Genomic DNA, 23,325 nt, shown 5'->3' with positions numbered 1-23,325 from the left:
TCTGAAATTATCAGTGACAAGTAGGAAACAAAACTAGATTCAACCAAAAGGATACTATAATCACCTCTTCAACTGTAATTCCCACCTCAATAATGAAAAGAGACATAGTTATGTTATTACCTCAGTAACCCGGGCAACCCGATTGGCTTCATCATCTGTCATTTCCGAGAGGCATTTTGCTACACTGATATAAAGCTCTAAATCATTTCTCTGATAAAGAAAAAACAAGTATGTTAAATACAATGTAAGGTAGGTATAGTCTTAATGTTCCAACAAATTATTAGATTTGGTTATCTCCACAAACAGCAACTGGTGAGACGCTAATTGTTTTTAAAATCCTTACCCAAGGATATGTTTTTATTGATTTTAGAGAGAAAGGGAGACAGAAAGAGAAACATCAAAGTGAGAAACATTGATCAGTTGCCTCCCATACTCGCCCCCACTGGGGATCAAACCCACAACCTCTGTCATATGGAACGATGCTCCAACCACTGAACCACCCAGCCAGAGCGAGATTTTAATTTTAACATGTGGCCATTCTTTCTCATTAAAACAAAAACAAATATTTTTCCTGTTATTTTGTGTATTTGTTTAACTGTTCTTTCTTTATTCTCATCAGGATCCATCATTACAAATGGATTATTAACATCTTTGTAAAACTACAATTCATGGGTCTTTTGGGGGAACACGGAGGCTTGTATTATATTATATGAATAGTACATTGAAAATCATGCTCAGGGATTCGCCAGCTGTAAAGCTGTAAGGGTTTCTGAGTTTGCTCAACTCTTACAGGCATTTGGTAAAAGGCCTAAGAGCAAACATCCTGGTGTTGCACTGGTTAACTGGCCTCTGATTCTGCTCAAGACTTTGGTTCTAAATATTCAACCTCAATTTAGATCTTGGAAACAAACACATTCTTCGTGAAGAACGTGGTTATTTCTTGCTGGCCTTCCCACCACATTCTTAAAACATACACCTCCCTGCCGTGCCAGAAAGGCTTTAAAAATCCCAAACACAAATTGTCAGGAATGTAAATATTTTTGTTCCTCACCCGAATCTTACTTGGAAGAAGGTCAAAAATTTTCCCAGTAGCTTTACAGAGCAGGCTCCAGAGGTGGTGGGCAGGGCTGGGCAGTTTCACAGCTTGGCTCAGACCCTGCAGGGCGCTCAGGCACAACTCACGACTGGAGAGTGGGGAAGCTGCTTCAAACACTGCCACCACCAAGTTTTCAACAAAACCCAGGATCTGGTCATCGGAGACATGTCTGATCCACAGAGGTGCAGATACCAGGAGATATTTCTTGCTATTCAGCTGAAAGTAAAACACAAGAGGTCAGATGTAAACAGGCAAGTCTGAATTTGCAACGCTCAGAACTTGCAGGTCGTCACTGCATTTGAGTAGACTCAGAGATGCCCCTCAGTTTCCCACAGCCTCGGGGTCCAACGGGCCACCAGCGCATGGAACTTTGGCTGCTGCAGTCATTCTGACCAGCCTGACTCACGTGTGTATATGGTATCGGCCACACCATCCGTAAACTATTCAGCTTAAACCTCGGATCTTTTCAGTGAGGGGAGTAAAACGCTACTTCTGAAACACATGACAGTTGCTGCTATTCAGTCCTAACAGGTCACATTTTCTGTCGAGAAAAGCTCCTGAAGATGAAAGGCTCCTCTGCTGGAAATAAACGAAATAGAGTCTCTGATATTACTAATAACTCCTTCTGAGGAAGCACAGGGAAATAAGAGGAACTGGCATGCTGAGTCCACTTCTGACCAAAGAAGAGCCAGCTGAGCACATGAAACTGACCACGGCATCTCAGAGCTCAGGAGAGCTAAGAAAGGGCACGGCTAACAACAGTTCTGGGCCACAGAATTTAAGACAGCAAGCTTCAAAACTTCCTGTAAACATTAAGTATGATGCTAAATAAACCGCAAGTCTAAAAGAAGTGGCATAAAAAAATAAAATCTGACAAAAATCAGTAAATATCTAAGATCGGTGTTATTGTATGAGAGCTCACTTTAAAGAATTATACCATTTCAGAATATTTTTTAATGAGAAGGTTTAAAATTAAGAAAATGAATTCACAAACTCAATTTATTAATTAACAAAGATAATTTGAAAGGTCCATAATCAAGGACAAATGCAAAAGAGCAGCACAGATCTGAAAGAGAGACAGGAAGAAAACTAAAACCTAGAACAATTTCTGAGGTCAACAAAATAGGCTGGGAGAGTTACACCTGATTCGAAAGCAGGGAGTTAATAGCATAGTGTTCAAGACATAGGCTTTGGGGTCCCTTAGACTCCCTTCCATTTGTTAGATATGTGAACTTTGCCTCAGTTTATCAGCCTGTAAAATGAAAATAACAAAATACACTGCTCAGAAGTAAAATAAGCCAGACATAGAAGACTTCATATTATACGATTCCATTCTACAGAATTTCTAAGCTTTATAGGAAATTTAAATTTATATGAAAGTTCTTCTAAAAAGGTAAAATTACAGAGACAAAGAACAGATCAGTGCTAGCCTGGGTCTAAGGCTGGGAGTGGAGATTGACTACAAGTAGGCACATTGGAACCTTTGGGGCAATGGAAGTATTCTTGGTGATGGATGAAAATGTATAAATATTCTAAAACTCAAATTACACTTAAAATGGCTATACTTTATGGAATATAAATTATAACTCAGTAAAGCTGCAAGAAAAGTCAGCCTGTCAGGGTTGAAGAGATTTAATCTGATGTCTGAAAGTGCTCCTTCAGTGCTTATAAGTAGCCGTGCATAGCATGCGCTCATTAAGTGGTAGCTAGATGGGAGCTGCTTGGAGCAGACAGGCAATGATAAAAGCTGACAGAAAGGATGCAGACATCAATAACATCGACCTTCAGTTAAAAAGTATTAGGAGACACAGGAAAGCTTAAAGGAAAAAAAATGAATAGGGGCTGAAGCCAACAGTATGAGGAAATAATAGGAAGGCTTTGCAGTATTCTCAAAGAATTAAAGCCTCCTAGAATAGAAGAATAACAAAGATAAGGTCATTTAACTTATTATCCATTGGCAAACCTCTAAGGACGCATGGAACATTTCCTTCATCCCTTTGGAATGAAGAAAGGAGTACAACTGAAAAACAAGCATTATTAGCCCTGACACAAGGTAATTAATAAGTGACAGGCTAGATCACTACTTTCTCAGCACTGCGTTGAAGCTGAACACCCTAGCAGAGATGTTCTATCCCCTGGTGTCTCTAACTTGATGCCTAGCCTTCAAGGTTCACTTTAATTGCTGTCTTTTCTGTGAAAAGGGGGAATCATCTATGCTGTACATGTGGATTGGTCCCTCTTAATACCTACCGAAATGATTACGTATATCATATAAACAAATAAACCTAGGCTCCAATAACTCTACAACTTTCTAGCTGCATGAACTTGAAAAGGGAACTTTAATATCTCTGACCCTCATTTGCCCTTTTTATAGTAAATGGGAGCTGACAGCATGAATGGCGACAGCGATGGCAGAGGCCTCCATCTCACAATTTTCCTCTCTGCTAGCCAGTTACTGTCATACCCTCAATTCTTCTAAAATCCCACTTGCCCACTCTTGACTCTGAGAATGCACACCCAAATAAATATTAACCTCCCCCAAAGAGCCATACCCTCCTGTGGCCCAGCACCCTCAGTTACTTCGTACACTAAGACTGTGGACCAGCGGCGGCGTCACCCACAGTCCCAACAGTGCGGCTGCATTCTGGGATGACTGTGCCTGAGTCACCATAATTTCAAGGCATAGTTGCTGTATCTCTTCACCTAAAAGAGAAGAAAGAAAAAGAGTATATAGTGTAGCTGCTTCTCTGATTTTTAGCCTTCAGTGTCTCAAAACAAGGCATCTGCTTTGTGACTTCTACAGGTAACAGAACTTCAGGAAACCAAGAGGTATTTCAAGAGACCTTCTGGAGATGAGGTGAAAGAATGTATCCACTGGTGTCACAATACCAAGTCTTATGACTGACAAGGGCCTTGAGCTAGCTGGGGTAATATCTGTTACGATATCCAGATAAACTGAAACACTCAAATGCTTATTAAAACTTTGAGTGAATTTTAGCTAAAGATCTCTTTGCCTCTGCTTTCCTCTCCTCTCAATCTTGCATTCAGCATAGAGAGAAACCTGCCTAGACATGGAAGGGCTGAAAGATGTAGCCACATTCTGTAGTGATCGAGTCTTTTTAACAGTCTGATCCCCATCAGCAGACATACTTTCTTCTTTTCTCTGAGGAGTTTACTAATACAGAAACTTTGTCAATAAAGCACGAAAAAGCAGGCGAGGGCCAGGGAGACTTATTTTTCAAATGACATCTCTGATAACACAGTACAGTAACATCATATCTTATATTGGGGTTAGTTTAAAATGAAAACATTTAAATAAAAAATTGTGTAAAGTTAAAATTATCTTTGATTACTCTTTAAAACATAAATTATAGTATACAGATCTTTCTATGTATTCTATATAAGTAAACACCCTACTATAAAAATTAGCACTCATGACAAATACACCCAAACACCCACAACCGCAGCATTGTTAAAATTTCTCTCTCTCTCTCCCTTTCTCTCTTTGGGGGAGGGTGATGGGCAAGTACATGAAGTTAAATTTGTGTATGCTAAGTCCATAAAAGAGGTTGCTGTGTATGGATTAGAGGTAGGGAGGAAGGCATGCTCCTCACCACAAAGTACCTGTGGTAGATAGAATAATGGCCCCGAAAGATATCCACATACTAATCTCTGGAACCTGTGAATATGTCACTTTGCATGGCAAAGGAACTCTGCTGATGTGATTAAATTTAATGACCTGGAGATGGGGCAGTTATCCTGGGTTATTCAATTGGACTCGTTTAATTTCATGAACCCTGAAACATGGATAACCTTGTCCAGCTTCAGAGAACCAGAAAGATGACAGCATGAGAAGGCCAGCCGTCTGCTGCTTGCTTTGATGATAGAGAGGGGGCGAGAAGACACAAACCAAGGAATACGGGAGGCCTCTAGAAGCTAGAAAAGGGAAAGAACATAGATTCTCTCTATCTTAGTCTGTTTGGGTTGCCGTAACAAAATACCACAGACTGAGTGGCTTACAGACAGAAGAAATTTCTTTTAGAAATTTCTCCCAGTTCTGGAGGCTGGAATTCCATGATCAGGGCACCGGCATGGTCAGGCTCTGGTGAGGCCCCTTTTGGGGATGCAGACAGCCAACTTCTCACTGCACCCTCACATGGCGGCAGGGCCAGGGAGCTCTGCGGGGCCTCTCTTCTGAGAGCATTAATCCCATTCATGAGGGCTCCAACTCTCATGACTTAATCACTTCCCAAGGGCCCACCTCCTAGTACCATCATACCGGAAGTTAGGGTCTCAGCATATGAACTTTGGAGGGGCACAGATGTTCAGACCATAGCACCCCCATAAAACATCTAGGAAATGGTGCTGCTCTGCCAATACCTAGGTCTTAGCCCAGAGAGAACCATGTTGGACTTGTGTTCCACAGAACTGTTAAGATGAGTAACTAAATTTGCATTGGCTCAGGCCACTAAGTCTGTGGTAATTTGTTACAGCAGCAATGGAAAACTGCTACAGCATCCCATTGGCTGCTTTCTGGAAACACAGGGCTCTGGAAGTACAGTTTAATAAACATCCAACCTGGCTTTTTGGTGCCTGCAACACATGCCCAACAACAAACACGTCACAGTTAAGTATTATCTTGATGAGCACATCTTTCTGCATCTGTCCGTGTCTGCAGACCTGCTCCTCCTCACTCTCAACTGTTTACCCAGTGACCAGTGAAAGCAATCCAGTGGTCCCATGCAGGAGGCCAAACCTCAAAATCCCAAAGGTCTATCCTGTCAGTGCCACCTGAGACACAAAATCCATTTTTCTACCCAGGTCGCACTATAAAATCAGAGTCCAAAGACCTAAAAACACTTGATATTTACCAAAGTTTAACCTCATAAGTGGAGAGAGCAGTGCAGCCCAGTTCACAGGAGGGTACTGGTAGTTTTCGCCAACTGTTGCTATGGGTTTCATCACCACCTTGAGAAGGGAAGGCGGCACAGATTCAGGACCTGCAACAGAAAGGAAAACAATAAAACAGTTCAACTTTCCCTCCTTGTTCTTCTCACTTCAAAGGGATTTGGTATCACATCTTCCATTATGGTCTAACCTTCAATCTTGTGCTCTTAATCTCAACCCTGTTTATTACAAAATCTTGTTCCCTCTATTCTTCTCTCTCTTGTTTGTTTCCAGGCTTTCCCTCTTGTCTGGATAGGAATATCTGACATAACTGCTTAGCTGTCTTCCATGCTTTCTCATGTATTTTCACCCAGCTTTCTAAAAAGATTAACTTTCTCTACATTACTGCCTCACTGCTCAATTCACTTCCATAAAGGGAGACAATTACTGCCAACTCAGGCACATTCCCTTTAAAGACCGTGGATTACCTTAAGTCCCTGTGGCCCTAAATGGGCTTGTATTGCGCCATGTAATTCGCCCTTCTACTCCTCAGCTGGTGCCATGGCCGACTGCTCCAGAGGTGAACATCTAAGGTAATAGCTAATCCGTAGGTTAACCAGCTATCTATGACACAGTACCATGACCTTAATATTATATCCTTTTTATTTAGGTTGGGGAGTAAATTGAAATTGAAAAAAAAAAAAATGAAGCATGGAACAGTTATAAGGAAGGCCATAGGCAGTGAGGACTGGAGTAGCCATTAAGGGTCATGTAAAAGTAAAGTTACAAGGTCAGAAATAATGGATAGAAAAATAGAAGACCAAGAAGGAGATGCAAAAGTAGCAGGAACAACTTGAGCAGTAGAGGGGAAATCAACATCAGCAGAATCAGCAAAAACAAAAGCATCACTAGGAAAGGAAAAGAACGGTTAGATTCAGTAGAAAGAGCTGCAGAGTCAGCAGACGCTGAACTGGAAAGCAGAAGCAGGGACAGAGCCAGCAAAGGGAAAGCAGCTGCAGAAAGGAGAAGGCACGGGGAAAGGAGAAGCAGAGGCGGAATCAGTAGCAGAGTCAGCAGACGCTGAACTGGAAAGCAGAAGCAGGGACAGAGCCAGCAAAGGGAAAGCAGCTGCAGAAAGGAGAAGGCACGGGGAAAGGAGAAGCAGAGGCGGAATCAGTAGCAGAGTCAGCAGACGCTGAACTGGAAAGCAGAAGCAGGGACAGAACCAGCAAAGGGAAAGCAGCTGCAGAAAGGAGAAGGCACGGGGAAAGGAGAAGCAGAGGCGGAATCAGTAGCAGAGTCAGCAGACGCTGAACTGGAAAGCAGAAGCAGGGACAGAGCCAGCAAAGGGAAAGCAGCTGCAGAAAGGAGAAGGCACGGGGAAAGGAGAAGCAGAGGCGGAATCAGTAGCAGAGTCAGCAGACGCTGAACTGGAAAGCAGAAGCAGGGACAGAGCCAGCAAAGGGAAAGCAGCTGCAGAAAGGAGAAGGCACGGGGAAAGGAGAAGCAGAGGCGGAATCAGTAGCAGAGTCAGCAGACGCTGAACTGGAAAGCAGAAGCAGGGACAGAGCCAGCAAAGGGAAAGCAGCTGCAGAAAGGAGAAGGCACGGGGAAAGGAGAAGCAGAGGCGGAATCAGTAGCAGAGTCAGCAGACGCTGAACTGGAAAGCAGAAGCAGGGACAGAGCCAGCAAAGGGAAAGCAGCTGCAGAAAGGAGAAGGCACGGGGAAAGGAGAAGCAGAGGCGGAATCAGTAGCAGTGTCAGCAGACGCTGAACTGGAAAGCAGAAGCAGGGACAGAGACAGCAAAGGGAAAGCAGCTGCAGAAAGGAGAAGGCACGGGGAAAGGAGAAGCAGAGGCGGAATCAGTAGCAGAGTCAGCAGACGCTGAACTGGAAAGCAGAAGCAGGGACAGAGTCAGCAAAGGGAAAGCAGCTGCAGAAAGGAGAAGGCACGGGGAAAGGAGAAGCAGAGGCGGAATCAGTAGCAGAGTCAGCAGACGCTGAACTGGAAAGCAGAAGCAGGGACAGAGTCAGCAAAGGGAAAGCAGCTGCAGAAAGGAGAAGGCACGGGGAAAGGAGAAGCAGAGGCGGAATCAGTAGCAGAGTCAGCAGACGCTGAACTGGAAAGCAGAAGCAGGGACAGAGCCAGCAAAGGGAAAGCAGCTGCAGAAAGGAGAAGGCACGGGGAAAGGAGAAGCAGAGGCGGAATCAGTAGCAGAGTCAGCAGACGCTGAACTGGAAAGCAGAAGCAGGGACAGAGTCAGCAAAGGGAAAGCAGCTGCAGAAAGGAGAAGGCACGGGGAAAGGAGAAGCAGAGGCGGAATCAGTAGCAGAGTCAGCAGACGCTGAACTGGAAAGCAGAAGCAGGGACAGAGCCAGCAAAGGGAAAGCAGCTGCAGAAAGGAGAAGGCACGGGGAAAGGAGAAGCAGAGGCGGAATCAGTAGCAGAGTCAGCAGACGCTGAACTGGAAAGCAGAAGCAGGGACAGAACCAGCAAAGGGAAAGCAGCTGCAGAAAGGAGAAGGCACGGGGAAAGGAGAAGCAGAGGCGGAATCAGTAGCAGAGTCAGCAGACGCTGAACTGGAAAGCAGAAGCAGGGACAGAGCCAGCAAAGGGAAAGCAGCTGCAGAAAGGAGAAGGCACGGGGAAAGGAGAAGCAGAGGCGGAATCAGTAGCAGAGTCAGCAGACGCTGAACTGGAAAGCAGAAGCAGGGACAGAGCCAGCAAAGGGAAAGCAGCTGCAGAAAGGAGAAGGCACGGGGAAAGGAGAAGCAGAGGCGGAATCAGTAGCAGAGTCAGCAGACGCTGAACTGGAAAGCAGAAGCAGGGACAGAGCCAGCAAAGGGAAAGCAGCTGCAGAAAGGAGAAGGCACGGGGAAAGGAGAAGCAGAGGCGGAATCAGTAGCAGAGTCAGCAGACGCTGAACTGGAAAGCAGAAGCAGGGACAGAGCCAGCAAAGGGAAAGCAGCTGCAGAAAGGAGAAGGCACGGGGAAAGGAGAAGCAGAGGCGGAATCAGTAGCAGAGTCAGCAGACGCTGAACTGGAAAGCAGAAGCAGGGACAGAGCCAGCAAAGGGAAAGCAGCTGCAGAAAGGAGAAGGCACGGGGAAAGGAGAAGCAGAGGCGGAATCAGTAGCAGAGTCAGCAGACGCTGAACTGGAAAGCAGAAGCAGGGACAGAGCCAGCAAAGGGAAAGCAGCTGCAGAAAGGAGAAGGCACGGGGAAAGGAGAAGCAGAGGCGGAATCAGTAGCAGAGTCAGCAGACGCTGAACTGGAAAGCAGAAGCAGGGACAGAGTCAGCAAAGGGAAAGCAGCTGCAGAAAGGAGAAGGCACGGGGAAAGGAGAAGCAGAGGAAGGAAAAGTAGCAAGATTAGCAGACACTGAAAGGATTAAAAAAAAAAAAAGTGAGGATAGAGCCAGCAATAGGAAAAACAGCTACAGGAAAGAGAAACATAAAAAGGAAATATAGAGCAATATTGGCTGAAAAGTAGCTGAATCAGGAAATGCTGAAAATGGGAAAGAAGTGGAGACAGAGTCATCAAGAGGAAAAACAGCTACAGAAAGGAGGAGCACAGGGAGAAGCAACAGATGAAGAATCAGCAGGAAAAGCAGCAGAATTAGTAGAGGATGAAAATATGGGAAAGCGGAATTGGAGGGAGAGTCAATAAAAGGAAAAAATGTTGAAGAAAGGATAAACATAGGGAAAAGAATAAACGTCTAAAAATGGGCAAAGAGCTTGAACAGACATTTCTCTATAGATGATACACGAATGGCCAGCAAGGATATGAAAAGATGTTCAACATCACTAATCAGGAGAGAAAAACAAATCAAAACAATGAGAAATTACACCCATTAGGATGGATACTATAAAAAAAGACAGAAAAAGAAAATTAATAAGTGTTGGTGAGGATGTAGAGAAATTGAAATACTTTTGTACTTCTGGTGGGATTGCAAATTGGTGGAAACACTGGAAAATATTATGATAGCTCCTCAAAAAATTATAAATAGGATTACGATATGATCCAGCAATCCCACTTTGGGCATATATCCAAAAGAACTGAAAGTAGAGTCTTGAAGAGATATTTGTACACCATGTTTACAGCAATACTATTCACAATAGCCAGGAGGTGGAAGCAAACTAAATGTCCACTGATAGATAAATGGATAAATAAAATATGATATGTATACACAATGGAATAGCATTAAACCTTAAAAAGAAAAGAAAACCAGTTATATGCTACAACATGGATAAATCTTGGGAACATTGGGAAGCGTTAGCAGTCACAGCGGGTATCTGAAGTAATCAAATAGAAACAGAAAGTAGAAGGGTTGTGACCAGGGGTTAGGGTGAGGGACATAGGATAAGTATTGTTTAATGGGTCTAGATTTTCTTTTTTTAAAAAAGTTTTCAATTACAGTTGACATTCAATATTATTTTGTATTAGTTTCAGGTGTACAGCATGGTAGTTAGATAATCATATATTTTACAGAGTGTTCTCCCCGATATTTCCAGTACCCCCCGGCACCATACAAGATTATTATAATATTGACTGTATTTCCCATGCTGTACATCCCCATGACTATTTTGTAACTACCAATCTGTACTTCTCGATCTCTTCACCTTTTTCACTGTCCTCAACCCCCTTTCCTCTGGCAACCATCAGTCTGTTGTCAGTATTGACGAGTCTGTTCCTGTTTTGCTCCTTCATTTATATTGTTCTTTAGACTTCCAGTTTTGTAAGATGAAAAGTTCTGAAGACTGGTTTAACAACAATGTGAATATACTTAACACACTGAACTGTATACTTTAAAGTGATTAAGATGATAAGTTTTATGTTATGTGCTTTATATAATAAAAACCTTTTTTTTTAAAAAAAAGGAGGGACTGTGGGTTTCTGGCTCTACATGTAAGGGGCTTGGAATTTGTCACTGTCCTAGCAGCACATAAAAAGCTAAACAGACTGAAAAATCAACACTCTTCTTGGAACCCTAAAAAGGGGAAGGACACAGGGAAAACTGCAGGCCCCAGTTTGGAGACAGATGACAACTAGCGTTTTTTGTTGTTTTTTTTTTAGCAATAAGGTATTTTAAATTAAGATACATAGATTTTCTTTCTTAGACATAATGCTTTCGCATACTTAACAGACTACAGTATAGTGTAAACACAACTTTGATATGCACTGAGAAACCAAAAAATTCATGTGATTCATTAATTGTGATGTTTGCTTCATTGTGGCATTCTGGAACTGAACCCATAATATCTCCAAGGCATGTCTATACGGGGAGTCATGGCTTACCAGGGCAGAGACTCATGAATGGAAAACACTGCAGGAACCAGTGCTGGGGAGAAAAACGTGAACTGTAATCGAAGAAATCCTGAATGCCCTGTGTGGACAACTCTTACACACAAATTTGGTAATCTAGATGAAATGGACCAATCCCTTTAAAGACAAAATCTAACAAAATTTACACAAGAAGAAATAGGTAATCTGCATAGGCCTGTATCTATTTAAAAACTGAATCAATAATTAATAACCCTCTAAAACAGAAAGCACCATGCCCAGATGGGTTCACTGGTGAATTCTACCATATATTTAAGGAAGAAATTATACCAATTTTCTACAGTCTCTTTCTGGAGATAGAAGCAGAGGAAATACTTTCTACTTCATTCTATGCAGACAGCATTACCCTAATACCAAAACCAGACAAAGATATAACAAGAAAACTACAAACCAATGTCTCATGAACACAGATAAAAAATCCTCAACAAAATATTACCATATCAAACCTAAAAATGTATAAAAGAATCACACACCATGATCAAGAGTTTTAATTCAGGTATGCAAGGCTTGTTCAACATTTAAAAATCAATTAATGTAATCAATCACATTAGCAGGCCAAAGAGGAAAAGTCACATGAACGTGTCAATAGACGTAGAAAAATCGTTTGACAAAATCCAACATCCATTCATGATGACAACTCTCATTAAACTAGATATAGAGAGAAACTTCCTCAACTTGATAAAGATTATGTACAAAAAAATTAAAGCTAGCATCAAACTTAATGGTGAGAAACTAGAAGCTTTCTCACTAGGATCAGGAACAAGGCAAAGATGTTTCAACACTCCTTTTCTTTTTTTAACTTATTTTTCTTTTATTTATTCAAAGAGAGGGAAAGAGGGGGAGAGGAATATCAATGTGAGAGAGAAACATAGATCTGTTGTGTCTTGCTTGTGCCCTGACAGGGGACTGAACCTGCACCTCGGCCACATGCCCTGACCGGGAATAGAACCGGTGACCTTTCAGTTTGTGGGGACGATGGCCAACCAAAGGAGCCACACTGGCCAGGGCAACACTCTTTTTTAATATTATATTGGAAGTCCTAGTTTATGTAATAAGATAATAAAAGGGAATAAAAGATACACTGATTGGGAAGGAAGATGCAATTAACTAAAATAAAAAATGAACTGGGATTATTTCTACTGACTTTACAGAAATAGAATGATACCAGAAAACTAGGAAAATTGTATGCCAACAAATTAGATGATCTAGATAAAATCAACAAATTCCTAGAAACATATAAATTATCCAAAGTGACTCAAGAATAAATAGAAAATATGAACAGACCTATAACAAGTCAAGAGATTGAGTCAGTAATCATAAACCTCCCCACAAAAAAAATCCAAGACCAAATGATTTCACTAGTCAATTCTACCACTTAAGAGTTAACATCAATTCTTCTCCATTTCTTCCAAAAAAGAGAAGAGAAGGAATTCATTCATGAGACCAGCTTTATCCTGACACAAAAGCCAGGCAAAGATTATCACAATAACAGAAAACTAAAGACCAATATATGTTATAAATATAGATGTGAAAATTCTCAGTAAAACACTAGCAAACAGCATCCAACAGCATCTTAAAAGGATTATACACAATGACCACACAGGATTTATCCCAGGCCTGCAAGTGCCATCAACATAAGAAAATGAATCAATGTAATATACCACATTAATAGAATGAAAGGGGGAGGGAACATGTCATCTTAGCTGACACAGAAAGCTGTTGATAAAATCCAAAATCCTTTCATAATAAAAATTGTTCAGAAGCTTATGAATAGAATGGAATGATCACAACATGGTAAAAAGCATTTGTTAAAAACTCACAGCAAACATCATACTCAATGGTGAAAGACTGAAACTTTTCTCTTTACAATTAGGAGCAAGACAAAGATGCCTACTTGTGACACTTTGTATTGGATGTTCTAGCCAGAGCCATTAGGCAAGAAAAAGAAATAAAAGACAATCAGATGAGAAAGAAGGAATAAATGCATTAAAATGTCTTTCTATATCCCAGCAATGATTAATATAAAAAGGAAATTAGGAAACAATGCTGCTTGCAACAGTGTCCAAAAGAATAAAATAACCTGGGAATAATTTATTTGAGGTGAAAGACACATACACTAAAAAGTACAAAACTTTGTCAAATGAAATTTTAAAATATATAAATAAATGGGAAGACATGTTGTGTTCATGAATTGGAAATTCTGTTAAGATGACAATACTAACCAAAGCTATCTATGGATTCAAACAGAATCCATATCAAAATTTCAACAGCCTTTTTTCCCCCCCTGAAATGGAAAGGCTGATTCTCAAAGATATATGGAATTGCAAGGGGCTCCAAATAACCAAATCAATCTTGAAAAAAATGTGAAGGACTTGCACATATTAATTTCAAAATTTACTACATAGCTACAGAAATCAAAAACAGTTTGGTATTGGCAAATATAAGGATAAACATATAAACAAATGGAACGGAATTGAGAGTCAGGAATACTTTATGACCAATTGACTTTTGACAGGGGTTAAATTCAATGAGGGAAAGAATGGTCTCTTCAAAAAATGGTGCTGGGACAACTAGGCAGCCACATGCCAATAATAAAGTTGGATCCCTACCTAACATGATATACCAAAATTAACTCAAAATGAATCAATGACTTAAATACAAGAATTAAACCATAAAAATCTTAGAAGACAACAGAGAGGTAAATCTTCATGATCTTTGATTTGGCAATGGATTTTTAGATATGACACTAAGAACCTGAGCAACAAAAGGAAAAATAGGTAAATTGGGCTTTGTCAAGGTTAAAAACTTTTGTGCATTAAAGGATACTGTCAACAAACTGAAAATGCCACCTACAGAATGCAAGAAAATATTTGCAAATTGAATATTTGATAAAATCCTAGTATCCAGAATATAGAAAGACAACCTAATTTTTAAAATTGTCAAAGGACTTGAATAAATAATTTTCCAAAGAAGATATGCTACAAATAGCCATCAAATATTTGAAAATATGCTCAACATCACGGTCATTGGGGAAATCCAAATTCAAACCAAATTATATCACTTAACATTCACTAGGATGGCAATAACAACAAGAACAACAAAAACAGGAAAAAAAAATGTTGGCTTGTCCTCTACAAGGATGTGGAGAAATTGGAATCCTCATATGTTGCTGGTAGGAGTATAAAACGGTGCAGCCACTGTAGAAAAACAATTTGGCAGCTCCTCAAAAAAATGACACGGAATTAATATATGACCCAGCAATTCTACCATTCCTAGCTATATACCCAAAATAATTGAAAACAGGAGTTCAAACAAAAACTTGTACATAAATCTTCATATCAGAACCACTCATAATAATCAAAAGGTAGAAAAAACCTACATGTTCATCAACTGATGAATGGATAAAAAATATACATCCATACAATGGAGAATTATTTGGCCATAAAAAAATATGAAATACTGATACATGCTACAATATGGATGAACCTGGAAAATATTATCCTAAATAAAAAAGCCAGACACAAAAGGTCACATAGTATATAATTCCATTTAAATATACAGAATAGGCAAATCCACAGAGACAGACAGGAGACTCTTGGTCCCTGGAAGCTGGAGGAAATGGGGTATGGGGAGCAACTGCGGAATGGGTACAAGGCTTCCTTTTGGGGTGATGAACATGTTCTGGAACTAGATGGTGGCGATGGTTGCACCACAGTGTAAATGCACTAAATGTCACCAAGAGGTACACTTTAAAATGGTAAATTTTATGCTATGCCTATTTTACCACAGTATATTTTTTTTAAAGCACAAGAAGCGTAGAAAGGGATGATGCAGTCACTGGAGAGAAAAGCAGAATCCATGAGGAAGACTGATCTCATGGAGCCCCTGAAAGACAGAGTTTCTGCCCTTAGATTTCAGGGAAAGCTAGGAATACTTGGAATAAACACCTTTACTTTTGAGTCCGATGAAGTGAGTTATTGCTGTGTGTAATGAAAATACCCTAACACAACTGCAATCTAGTTACTGACCCCACTGCTCCACTTGAACTGTACTTGCAAAGACTTTTAATTGCTATATAAATGCCAAATTCAAAGGCATTTGTTTGTCTTTCTTTCTACGTTTTTCTCTCTAAAACTGTACCATGCCGTCATTCTTTAAAGAAATGCTTCTTTAAACTTCTGTTGTTCCTCTGCTGAGTCTCATGGCCTGAGCTCATTCCCTCTAACAGTTTCACATATTACTCATGTGCTGATGATCAGTAAATCCATACTTCAAACCCAGGCCTTTCTCTGATGTTTTAGACTCATATTTCCCACTAGAGCTATCTCAGAAATCAGCATGTTTTCTTAGGTTGGCCACCAAATATCCTACCTCCTTTCTTTTGCCTCTGCCGGCTTCGGAAAGTAAATCTAATTGTGTGCCTTCCAGTGATGTTTCTGTTGTCCTCAACAAACACTTTTTGCTTTTTGAAAACATTAAAAGCTTAACACACTTGCTACTTTTCTATTCTGTGTTACCAGTAATGGAAGCTTTATTTCTATTCCATCTTGAGATGTAATACTAGGAGAGCAGAAATATTATTGGGAAGTTAACCACTGCTATTACAAAAAGAATTTCTGACAAAAACATAAATATATTCATGAACACATTCATTCATTCATCTGTAAGTTACCAGGTATTGTTCCAAACAGTGGAGACAGAATTGAACAAGACAGAATAGGTCATTATGCTCATGGAGCTGATATCCCAGTGGGAGGACAAACAGACATGGAAAAATCAGACGCAGTAAAAATTAAAATGCAGTGATAGGACTTTACTGGTTGGTTATTCACATAACTCTATACTGATTACACACATGTGGCAACTGTCCCTACACAAAGTTGGCTGCAAACTGGAGTCTTTGATTTCATAAAAAAGTGAACAAAAATTAAGCTTTTTGGGGGGAGGGGTGCCCTTTTGGCCCATGATTCATAATAATGGCCTGATGAACTAGCAGACAGCAGGGTAAATATTTGTGCACGGAATTACGTTTTTCTTTCCTGTTAAGGACTTGAATACAATTTTATATTGGATATCATTAACTCATAAGCAGAATTCTATTAATTTTTTTTCCATCAAGTGTTTTCAAAATTACATAAAATTTTACTCCAGGTCCTTCTACAAAATTCACTATAAAATTGTTGCAGTTTCCAGAGGACCTAGAGAATCAGGAAAGACATTAAACCTGTCCTCTAATACCAGGACCCCGGGTGAAATAGAACCATTTTCCAGATGTTTTACTGCCTAGACAATAAGCTCTCCCTTGAGAGGACAACAGAATCTCACCAATAAGTGCATTTTACTGTACACTTTTCATGTTGCTTCTATGCTTTGTAGGATTGATCTGATATATAACCAAGTGTCAGAAACAAGGAGAACTTGTAAAATGGAGCATAGGGTTGAAAATCAAGAAAGTGCTATAACACAATAAATCTTCCACTTTCAGAGGGCGGAGAAACAGTACCAGATAGCATAAAAGGAATCACACAAAATTTTCCTCTAACTTGCAGACAACAAATTCTGACACTAACTGGAATAAAAGAAATTATAGTAACTGTAAGGAAGGAAGAAAATACTTGACAGTTCCATGCAAATGGGGGGGATGTATGGAAAGAGAGGGAATCTGGAAGCCTGGAAGAATGAAGTCACATGGTTCCTTCCCCAGAGATCTTTAGCCCTGGACACAAGAATCCAAATCTCAGCAATGGGAATAGTCAGTTCCCTTATGAAAGTGCTTTGTCTTTCAAACAAGTACCTTAGATAAAAGGACATACTGAAATGCTTTATAGACAATGGATTTGGGGCTGAGAAGACCTAATAGTACCTATTAAGAGGATCCAGATGTTTTAAAATCCAGATACAAAGTTGCTTTAAATCTCTCACCCAGTTGACAACTTCTAAGAACCCTGATATAAATGGCATATTCAAACATACTGCATTACAACTGGACCCATTATCACATTTGGCTACAAAGATTTCAGACCTCTGTGTCACAATGCATATGTGTAAGCCCTATAAAGTCTGGTAACAAGTAGGCTAACAGCCAACGATACATACATTCCCATTACCAGCACGTTGTTGTGTAGTATGGACATGCCTTTACTTTCTCCATCTTCAGAGCTGTTTAGAAGCATCTTAGCTTAGAGTTATCTATTCCTGCATATGTGCTTAAAGCTGTAGATCAATAAGTATTTGAAAACTGTTACTTGCTAAGTACTCTTCTCTAAGCATTTAGGATAAAATACAGATGTTCTTCCTGCCCTTGAGGAAATTACAATCTAATGGGAAAGACAGACTTTAAACAAAGAGCCATAAAAAATTAAGCAAATCATTACACATATAAAAAGTAGTATGAAAAACATATAGAAAGGAGACTATTATGCTAAATGCAATAAGCCAGTTGGTGAAAGACAAATACCATATGATCTCACTTGTAAGAGGAATCTAATGAACAAACTAATGAGCAAAACAAAACCAGAGGCACAGGACCATGGAAAAGACTGGCAGGAGTAAGAGGGAAGTGGGGAGGTGAGGACTGACTGAAAGAAGGCGAAGGACCCAATGGACATGGACAACAGTGAGGGGGCTGATTATGGAAGTGCGGAGGTGGGCGAGGTGCGGGGCGGGGGGCGCAGGGAGAAAAAGTGGGTTAACTGTAATAGCATAAACAATAAAATATTTTAAAAATAAAAAATAAACTCCAGATTTTAGAAACTAAAAAAAAACAACAACAGCAGCAGCATCAGAAAGGTATCATAAAAGAAATCTAAACCAATCTGGGACCCTAATGGACTCCTCTCTCTTCTCCACTGAGGAAAGAATATTTAAACCAGGATGAAAAGGATGAGTAGAAATTTTCCAGACAAAGTCCTCAGAAAACACAGCCAGAGGTAATTACAGGATGGCATATTTGTGAGGACTAGGAGGTGCTTAGGCCCCAGTCAGAAACTATAATCATGATAGCCACTAGAAAAAGTTGATGATTCTGACATGACAGTCAGATACTAAGAGTTGGTAGGATGTTTTGTCTTAACACCAAGTACTTCAACCACATTCAGACCTATCAGAAGCAAAACATCCCTGGGCCCCTTAGCACCATGAAGGCTGCCCACTGGAGACCAGGGCCGAGGGAGAAAGGCAGCTGTGGCCCAGTGGAGACAGGAGATTGGTTACATTTAGAGGGACTCAGAAAATGAGCAAATATATTGAGAATAATGGGTGCCAGGTTTATTATTGTCAGAGAAGAAATTACAAATATGAAAAGAGGGAAAAGTAGAGTGAACGAACCCTGCGGTGTTGAATTGTAATTGGAGGTATTAGTGTAAACTTGTGGTTACACACACACACACACACACACACACACACACACACACGAGAAGGGGTGGAGAGAAAGAGGGAGGGAAAAAGAGGGAGACAGAGAAGGAAAGAGAGGATGTCCTAACTGTCCCCTGAAAGCGCCTGAGAGCAGTGATTATCCCAGTAGCGATGGCATAAACTGTGCAGCCAGATCTTAGCATCTAAATGTTATTCTGCAGCAGAAGGAACCTGAGCTATCTGCTTATCACAGGGCTGAGGTTGATACAAGGTGAGCGCAGTACATCTTCCTGTGCCACAAAGAAAGAAAATCTCAAAGAACCATGGGGTTACATCAGAAGGACACAAGAGCCACCTTAAAGAGGCTCCTACTAATCTAATCTGGAACAATCTGAGGATCAAAACAATAATTGAATAAAGAATTAAATAAAATAGAAATTTAGTAGCCCATATATTTTTAGAGAGAGAGAGAAAGAGAAAGAAAGAAAGAAAGAACTTCTATACAGTATAATGTCTACTAAATGAAAATGGAAACAGAATTTTAAGAATCACTTTTGGCACATTATACTAATAATTAATTCAGGCAAAAACACATTAATGAATATTAAAGCTAATGGGTGAAAAGTAGGATAAAGTCTCAAAATATCTCCACACAAAATACTAATCTATGATAAGGGGAAAACAAACTTTAGTGGAGAAACCTGGACTATATCCCTTACATGATCAAAGCTAACATCACCAGTGGAAGGGACAGAGGTCATGTGCCACCTGATGGGACGCAGTGAGAAGAGCAGAGCTTCAGGTCCATGGCGTTCCTGCCAAGGATGACGGACCTGATTTTCTTAGAGAAACAACAGTAAACTCAAACAGAAGAATGTTCTGTAATATACTTTGCTTCTAATTTTAAAACATGTTAAAGGCATGAAATACAAAGAACAACTCAGGAACTGTTTCAGACTGATGGAGACTGAAGAGATATGATAAATAGGTACAGTGTGACACTTAAGATTAAATTCTTTTTATGCTAAAGACATCATTTGGCCTGTTGGTGAAACCTATTTAGGTAAAAGGAATATAGGAGTTAGCTGACTGTTTTCACTCTTTTGCAGGTTTGAAATTATTTCAAAATAAAGAGTAAAAAAAAGGTCCATTAAAAAACTGTCTAAAATTTAAATACAAATAAACAACCTCTCAAATAGTAAATACATGCAAAATGTTTATTCCTTCTGCAATGCAATGTAAATTAGTGTCTTATGTTATCCTTTTATACCTGACTGGTTTTTGCTGTAGTCATTTGTTTATCTATACGTACGTTGGTTTGTTTTGTAATATGATAATTAGATAGGGTTTAACCTTTACTTTGTTTGCTAAGCATTGTTACGTAAAGAAATTGATTAACTCATAATCCTTACAAAAACTATAAAGAAGATTCCATTATTTATTTTATCCACTTTACAGGAGCGGTCAAAGCTTAGAGACCTCAGCAGCTTGCCTGAAGTTCCGTAGCCAGTACACGGCAGAAGCGGGGACGGACCCAGGCAGCCTGACTCCTGTACTTTAACCTCCGTGATACACTGCTTTGCATCTTCACACAGGGCTGAGGTACTGAAACCTGCTACCATCCTTTTGAAGAGCAATTAAGGCCATGCCAACCCCTATAGTCATCAACAAGAAATTGCTGAGAATTATCCAAAGGAAAGCTATATGCAGAAGAGAGAAAACTGCATCTATAAAGATGCTCTCTATATGTTCTCTATATTAGAACTTTTAAAATAATCAATAGGGAAATGGTTAATTTTGATTAACTTGATGGGATATTCTACAATCACTTAAAAATTGATAACTATGGAGAAATATCGAAAATAGGTATATGTTAATATTAATAAAATACTAAGGTAAAAATGCAAAGTATTTGTGTACTTGAAAATATGTAAAAATTGTGTGTGCTTAAAAGTAAATTAAAAACTAAAATTCAAAAACAGTAGTTGCTGTTACAAAGTCATGGGGATAATTGGTGACTTTTTTTTTTTTTTCTTTTATATATTTTCATGGTGTCTACAACAAAAACAGAAATCAAACACTACCAAAACATATCCATTAACAAACATCTAGAAAGTGATGCAAGGATTCTTTTCCTACTTTTCTCCAAGCCTCCCTTTGGAGGAGACTGATGGCGATCATGTCCATTTACATGGAAAGTTGTTAAATTTGTCAAAAGCAGATAACAAAGTACTATAAATCTTGTGATTTAAGATAATTTAACACACACATCCAGATGGACATATGCTGCAACATCTATTGTGGCTGTCTCTAGGTGGTGAGGTGTAGGGGATTCTTTCTTCTTCTTTATACCCTTATTAAACTTAGTGTTATTAATACACCTGTGTCCATTTATAATAACCTTTTAAAAAGACTTGGGTAGGTAAATTATTACTAAATTAAAATACTTTAAAATAACAGTCTCAGCAACTGACTCTATGATTTCATCAGAAAAAACAGGACAAGGGGAAGAGCTGAGGGAGGGAAGGAGGGAAGGGGCAAGGAAAAGAGGTGTGGGGGAGGCAGAGACAAATATATTTAAAAAGTAAATAAATTTAAAAAAATAAAAGAAAAGAAAAAAAAAGAAAAAACAGGACAGTTTTCTCATATCATTTATTTTATAGAGTTCACTAATTCTGCTCCTTTGGTTAGACTTATCAACAATTATATCTCATAGTCCAAAAATGATTGAGGATATACTAATCTATAGTTTATACATAAGCCCAATGCTTATATATACAGAACACTGACCAATGAAATCATATCGAGAAAAAAATTCCATTCATAATGACTTTCTTACAAGGATTTAAATGTACTTTCCTCAAATAATATTTCTTTCTGTGAACTTTAGAGTCTAACAGAAAAATACAAGCTTAGAAAATCAGTCACATTCCATAGCAACAGAATGATAAGAAAAATAATCCTAAATTGTTAGATATAAATACTTAATGTTAGCACCCAAAGATAAATTTACTTTTATTAATAATTTTTAATACATTTTAAATATTTCATTAAAAAAGTAAATAAAATCTTGAAATCTGAATATGCTATGATGTTGAAAAGAAAAAAAAAACCCCAGAGATCAGAAGTCAGAAAAAAAAGAATAAACAATTAGAAAAGCAGCAAAAACGAGAGTCAAAGTTTAAAGGCCCTTACGGGGAAAAACAATTAATTCCATGATACAAAGAATTCAATGATAAGCAAATTTTAAGCCTAGCATAATCAAGAAATGTTCATAGGAAAAGATAATGACAAAAGTTAAGTAATAATACATCTGCTAGAAGGCCAGGGCTATTAGGGAGGAAAAGAGAATGGTTACAGGGTATAGCAAAAAACAGTTACATTCCAAATTATTAACTGAAATTTTTAATAATTAGAAGGGATTTCATCTTTTAGGTATGGTTTTAAAATGTAGGCCTGCTATGAACATGTAGGGTTCTGTGAACATTTTGTATATTCTATCACATGAGTGAGAAAAGCCCTAACCATTAGAGAACAGATCAATATTTTTGCCATCTCAAATGTGGTTGCCTAAAATTGAGATCATGATGCTCAATCTCCTGGCGTAAGTGTGACGCAGGGAGAACTCATCCTATTTTTCTTCGCCTTGTGAGTTATTCAGTGGCACACAGAGGCAATGAAGACCTGCTCTCCCTAAAGTTTGCTCTCTTCTGTCTATGCCAGGCATGATTTTTATCCTCTAAAGCCATTTTTTCCTCAAAAGAGCTCACCAAAGTTGTCATCCTTCCTATCAGCGGCTCCACTGGGCTCGGGTGAATGACATCCAGACATTTAAACTCAAAAGCTGCTTCAGAAGGGAGTTATTAAAATTCAAATGAGCTGGGCATATTGAAGAAGAAAACACTCCTTTGCATGCACACCTCCGCATTTGGTCATCCCTTTTAGCCCCATAGAGCAGGGTCTGGTTTTGTTTTTGTAAATGGGCTTCGGAGACCGAGGTCAGCCTCCCACGGCCCCCACTCCTCTGGGTCATCATTAGTAATGTGTAAGGCTGAATAGATTTTCTTCTGAATCTAGTCTGCAAACCTGACAAGAAGGCAGCCCTCTCCCACAACCTGAAAATACCAAAAATCCTATTGATAATAGGGCATTTTTAAATACTTCATTTATCTGTTTTAAAACAGCGTTCAGGAAGACTGCATATAATGTCACTAATGCCAGCCCCCCAATTTTTCATTTTACAGAACATTTCCTGTTGTGCTGTGACTGCGTAACCATAAAAATGTTACATATAACTAAAAATTTCCCACAGGATTCAGAGAAAATTCATTTCTGCCAAGAAATATGGATCTGAGAAGCCAAATGACATTTTATTCACTAGAAAGAGCCTATCTTTCATTTGACCTTAAGATCTTTTTTTTTCTCGTGGAAGTGACCTTACATTATCATCATTTAAATTTTTATAAGATCCCTGGCTGGTGTGTCTTAGTGGACTGAGTGCCAGCTTGTGAACTGAGGGGTCAGTGGTTTGATTCCCAGTCAGGGCACATGCCGGGGTTGCAGACCAGGTCCCCAGTTGGAGGCGCATGCGAGGCAACCGCATATTGATGTTTCTCTCCCTTTCTTTCTCCCTCCCTTTCCCTCTCT

At 39.5% G+C, this 23,325-nt stretch overlaps 1 protein-coding gene across 1 annotated transcript in view; it reads right to left on the bottom strand.

Moving 5' to 3' along the window:
* FOCAD (focadhesin) overlaps positions 1-23,325 on the bottom strand; it is a 321,816-nt gene that overhangs the window by 13,287 nt on the left and 285,204 nt on the right. The window contains exons 36-39 of the mRNA XM_054583210.1: positions 5,968-6,096; positions 3,684-3,799; positions 1,052-1,312; positions 121-210 (exon numbers count right to left, since the gene is read on the bottom strand). Of these exons, the coding sequence (XP_054439185.1) occupies positions 121-210; positions 1,052-1,312; positions 3,684-3,799; positions 5,968-6,096 (596 nt within the window). The remainder of the gene's footprint in view (positions 1-120; positions 211-1,051; positions 1,313-3,683; positions 3,800-5,967; positions 6,097-23,325) is intronic.

The sequence above is a fragment of the Pteronotus mesoamericanus genome, unplaced genomic scaffold (genome assembly GCF_021234165.1).
Source record: "Pteronotus mesoamericanus isolate MK-2021 breed Mesoamerican mustached bat unplaced genomic scaffold, CSHL_Meso_final contig_73, whole genome shotgun sequence".
NCBI classification, from domain to species: domain Eukaryota; kingdom Metazoa; phylum Chordata; class Mammalia; order Chiroptera; family Mormoopidae; genus Pteronotus; species Pteronotus mesoamericanus.
The sequence above is the reverse complement of the archived record's forward strand: the minus strand, read 5'-3'. Positions and strand labels throughout refer to the sequence as shown.